The sequence below is a fragment of the Buceros rhinoceros genome, unplaced genomic scaffold (genome assembly GCF_000710305.1).
Source record: "Buceros rhinoceros silvestris isolate BGI_N320 unplaced genomic scaffold, ASM71030v1 scaffold8017, whole genome shotgun sequence".
Lineage (NCBI taxonomy): Eukaryota > Metazoa > Chordata > Aves > Bucerotiformes > Bucerotidae > Buceros > Buceros rhinoceros.
In genome coordinates, this window is record NW_010423889.1 from 18,000 (window position 1) to 23,682 (window position 5,683).

Genomic DNA, 5,683 nt, shown 5'->3' on the forward strand with positions numbered 1-5,683 from the left:
ATGCAGGAATGCAAAGCTCAAGGAGTTACACAATGCCATGATATGACCTACAGCAAGGTAGTTACAGATGCAGCCCAACTCTTTTATATATACTGGATAGTCAGTGAGCAGCAGGTATTTTCAGCACATCTGGAAGACAGACCACTTCAAGCCTCTAAACAGGAATTCAGAAATCTCACATTAGCAACTATGAAAAACATCAGCAAAGACCAAAGACAACACAACCAACCACACAAGACAAAAGCTGATCTCAGAGCAGTACTCCACCTCCATCCAGCATGCACATTTTAAAACATGACAGAAAATACCTACAACACAAGATGTTCGACCTTACCTTAGGGAAGAAAAAAGCCTCCCAATGCAGGTCTGGACAGGAAGAAGAATAATCAGAACTGCCATTCCAGCAAGACACGATGGGCCTATCTCCATCCAGAGAAGTACTGTTACTGCCACAGCTTGAATCGGTCCAGCCCACAAGTAGTGCAAGAAAATTGTTACCTAGGCAGGTAGTTAAGAAACAAAAATTAGCTTTGGTCTTAGCTAAAAAATTAACTTCTAGTAACACAAAGTTGAGGAAGCACCTTTGCTTGCAGCAGATACTGAGGCATCCAGTAAGAATTCTGGACCAGATTCAGAGACCTAAATGTACACAGAGTTGCCTAACCTCCAGAAAGTAAGCAAATTTCCACATTAATTTTATTCTACCTTCATGCACCATATTTCTCTGAGCTTAGGAAAACAGCAGGAAAATATTTACAGGAGGTGGAAAAAGTACGTTTTCCTCCCATATTTTAAGAGGGTATTTCTCTTCCTATGGCATTCGAGAAACAACTAGAAGAAGTGTTCGTCAGACACGCTTACTCATCAGCTGTAAACAAAAACTTCTTAACTCAAACCCCACAATGTCTTCAGCCCTTTGGAAAGATCTGTAATACTTCTTACCTGATCAAATTTGTTCACATCATTTGACAGAAGATTTACTATTTGACCAGTGGTAGTTTTTGCCATAGCTGCGTTACTGAGGCGAAGTGCCTAAAAAAGTCACAACAGTTGCGAATTGTCACAGCTTACAGAGCACAGTGCACCTGTACACAGAAGACTCAACACAAACACAATACCAGGGCAAAAGCTGAAGGCACATCTCAGCTTTTGCCTCAGAGTATCCGAGCACAGTTCAAGAACCTTAGAGAACACGTGGCTTAGGTTAAATAGTCTGAAATAAGTCCTCAAGAAGAGAATATAAAAAAAAAGTCTAGAGAACGACTGTGTGAACAAAAGTGCCGTAACTTTCTTAATTTCTGAAGTGATTAAAAATGGTAATATATAGTTATTAAAACTAAGCAAAAGAGTCTAGAACTTTTCACTCATATTGCTCTCCCCCACATTATGAGCATCTGCTCAAAACAGGAACAGAAAACTCCACCTGAAGACCAAATTAAAATCAGGACAATGTCTGGCCAACTGAAAGTATTCTGAATTCTGGTTGGAATGAGATTCATGACAGAAGACAAAAACCCCAAGGTACTCATTTTTTACTATCAGTTCTTGCTAACACTGCAAATTGTGCTTTCTGTCTTTGCAAATCAGAGACAATATCCCTTTACAAATTACTAAATATTTCCCTTGGTAATAACTCTTGCAAAATCCTAAGATTTCTGAATTATATTAAATGCAGTTTAGCACATACCATGAAAAACAACAAGGGTAAATATCAAGTATTTTTAAAAGTTAATAAGTTAATCAGTAGAAAATAGTATGTGGTTATAAAATAACCACCACACACACCACCACCACCACCCCCCCCCAAAAAAAATGACATCTGGAAATACATAGTCTGAACACTATTGTAAAGATCCAAACTGAAATAGCTCAAAGATGCAGATGACAGACCCTGCTTCCTTCTACACCTGCTAGAGTAATCACAGTTTCACAGCACAAGTTAAAAAACATACAAACATGTTACACACTGCCCTGTAACAGGAATAGTTCACTCCTCAAAAACACTTCGCATTTTTTAGGCAGCATACATCTACTCCCTTTCCAAAAAAACTATTATTAGAATTCCTTTTTGATCAATAATCTAACCTGAAAGGTGTTGTTTCAGAAATATTGTTCCAGTATTTTAAATTAGGTGCAAGAACATGAGACATCGAAGTATTACTCAAAGCATCATGTCAAGAGAAGGTGCCTTACATTTCTCGTACACCTCACTGTTGTGTCACAAAGGTATTAATCACAGAATCTTGACCCTAACTTAATTGAAACCAGAGACAGAAACATTTTTAAAAAAAAACTCCACTAAGAAATTCCTCTGATATTTCAATAATAAATCTAGGATATCGGGTATATGAGAGATGATATTTATTTATTTGAGAAAATCATTGCTTCTTTCTCCGACTTAAGCCATTTGCCTCTCATATGTCTGAAATACGCCATGAAGCTGCCTGCAAGTAATGCAGCCACAGCACATCAGGTTTACTCCACACCACAGACCAAGGCTGATAAACTCCTAGAAAAGCTGTTGGATATAGACCATAATAGGAGCTCAAGCAATGCATGTTTGAAGAGGCTGCCTGCCAGGGTGTGTTTACAGCACCTACTGCTACTTACTCCTTTATGACACAGACATATCTACTATTTGATATCCACCTGGCCAGTCCTGCCATGCCCCATGGTCTGGGTCTACCTCAGACCTACCACCTGAGTCACCTTTCTGACCTCTTACTAGCTATTTCAGACACAAACAACAAAAACAGTTTCAAAATGTACTTAGCCCCGTTCACTTTGACCAGAACAGTCTCGGGAGGAACCATGCAAGAAGGGTGCCAGCCAAAAGAATGTTAACTCGTCTGTGACAGATTTGTCTTCTCAGGGAAGAGTCAGCCCTTCCCACTGTCAATGGCAATGCAATTTTAGTCTTTTCATCACTTCCTGCTTCAAAACTACTTTTGAAGTAGCACTGGGTGGGTTTTTTGCTGTTGGGGGTTTTTTTGTTTGGTTTTGGGAGGGGGTTTTAAGCGAAATAAGCTTTACATTTTCCTGGCTGAATGGACCTGTCTAGACTGCAAAGTATACAGAAGGAAATGGAAACATTGGACACAAATCAGCAGTTTTACTTATATAACCAATTTCCACCAAAAAGTCCTGGGTTTGGACGTAGCAGAAAGGGAAAGTACTAGAAGAGCACTGTATGAGCTGTTACGGAGAAAACTCTATCCCAGGCAAAGTCAGTATTCTGTGGCTTTAAGCACTGCTTTGACCATGACTTTTGTAAATTCACACCGAAGATAAATATTACTGAAGATTATCTAGAGCCACACACCTTTTTAAAAAGCAACTGTAGATTGAATTTACATTTTATTTTACATTTGCCAATTATCTGTTTTCAGCACGAAGATCTGCTTGAGTTTCTGTCTATTCATTTTCCTACAGATGTATTTACCAGCAAGCACCCTCTCTCAAGGAAAACAGCTTTTCATTATATGAAGTACTGAGAGCAGTTTGTACACTTGATGTCTTAAGTTAAACTTTCTTTTCCCCCAGATGTAATTGCACAGGTCCAATTTCAATTCTTTAACCATTCTTTGCCTTCTGTTCTCTCAGCTTGGTGTTTTAATATCTCACTGGCCCAAGTAGTTAATTCAAAAGCACACTAAAAAAGGAGAACTGACCACAGAAAAGAATAATATAACTGTTCATTCAAGGAACTCCTGATTTTTTTTTGGCCGCTTTCTGTCTCAACCAACTACTTCACAGCTTAAACTGCTTCGGTGTTTATTCTGAACCTCAAAGAACTTCTAAAAGTCTTTTAAAAACCCATAAATAATCATCCTGCAATAAGTAGCCTTTGCTTTTAAAATGTGAGACTGTGAGCCATGAGACTGATTCCATTTCCATTTTTGTCACAAACTTCCCTTATGTATCACTAATACTTCTTACTGATCACAAAACATGTTGGTGTTTGAATACGGGACTTCCGCAAATGAGATTTTAACTTTCCAAGAAATGAAAGAGGGTCTAAAACTTAGGAATTGCAAGAATTCGAAGGTCTCCATTAAAGATGCTCTCTCATCCAACCCTTTCATCCTTGTAAATCCAAGTTTTTATTTACTATAGCGATTAACGAACACTGCAAAAGTCCTGGTAAATTAGCATCCAGATTCTTTCAAAAGCTTGTATGAGGATAAAGTATGACCTATCTATATGACCTATCTATAAGCCTCAGGTAATGAAGACGAATGATTACAAAGGTTTATCAATGTTCTGTGGTGACCTCAGGCTTCACCCTCAGGACTAAACATTTGTGAGATGAGAAGAGATTAATTTGCCTTTTAATCACATCTCTAGAAATAAGGGCACACATTATGAACATTTCCAAGCTTCTAACCTACTATCATCACAGCAACAAAGAGCATCACTATATACATATTTCATGAATTTCAAACTGTTATGATAATCAGTTTAGTAAATGAATACCTTAGAGAGATGATTATGTACAAGAAAGCAGTGTGCCATGTCAGAGCCGAGTTCCCAGAGGATAATTTCCAAGGTATCAGAAGATACCTTGTGCGCACAAAAAGCAATCACCACTTACAATGGCGACATTTTTACTCTCCTCACTTTACTACTTTGCCCAAAACCTTCACATGACCTATATCAGTAGTACAAGCATGTGCCTTAAGTAGATGGTACCTATGTCTAATGCTTAAAATAACATGGATTTATTTACATCCCAAAGGAACTTTACAGTCCTGATCCTTCAATAAATTTCTTTGGTAAGAACTGGCAGGTCACTACTCTAGCAGCACTAAAGCTACAAAGATAGGGCATTTTCCTGTCCAGCATCACGAGCAGGGACTTCCTGCTTGGAAGTGGAGGTGGGCTCAATAGTTTGGGTATTGCCAACAGCTTCAGAAGAGGGAAGCAGACATTTATGATTGGGTTGCTTGTTTCCCAGAGCACACCAAGGCCAGCATTTCATCCTGGATGTCGTTCAACTCCTCCCTGTAGGTAATATCCATAACTTCTTTTGTTCCACTTTCCATCTGACAGCAGCCTCAGCTCTGTCTGTAGTTGAGGACAGCTATTCCTTCATGAGGGCCCACAGACAGAAAAGAAAGCACAGCTTACTGAACGAACATCCCTTCCCACACTTCACTGCCGTTAACAAAGGATGCCAGCGCTCCCACAGTAAAATCAGCTCTGCCCTACCTTTAGGATTCCACTTGATTATGAATCACGTCTGCTCTGCCTGCTCCTCTCCCTCAAGTAGGAGTGAAGACACCGAGCATCACCACCAGCCTGGAGGGAGCAGCAGCAGTGCCACCATACTGCTGCCTCTCCCCAAACTAACCCGAGGGATGCCCGAGAGAGGGGGGCAGCCTCTCCCACCCACAAAGGAGGCAACTCACTCGTTCTACAGCACTGCTGTGATAAAATCCAAATAAACCCCACCATTAACAACCAGAGGGGCAGGGGGGAAATCGGACAGTGAAGCAATCCCCAGGCAACCAAGAGTGCTGAAGAAGATGGTGACAGCCAAGCGTAAAGTATTCTCCCAGGATGAATCTGCAGGGCTGAGTATCCATCAGCACCCCCTGGGAGCTCTGTCCCTCTCCTGCTGTGTGGTGACGGCCTCTTATTGCTCCAGCACACAACCCTCCACCAGCAATGGGGGGGGGGG

General features: G+C 40.4%; 1 protein-coding gene across 1 annotated transcript in view; it reads right to left on the reverse strand.

Moving 5' to 3' along the window:
* LOC104497349 (multidrug resistance-associated protein 4-like) overlaps positions 1–5,683 on the reverse strand; it is a gene marked incomplete at both ends in the record, with an annotated part of 19,198 nt that overhangs the window by 12,880 nt on the left and 635 nt on the right. The window contains 2 exons of the mRNA XM_010140588.1: positions 335–498; positions 943–1,032. Of these exons, the coding sequence (XP_010138890.1) occupies positions 335–498; positions 943–1,032 (254 nt within the window). The remainder of the gene's footprint in view (positions 1–334; positions 499–942; positions 1,033–5,683) is intronic.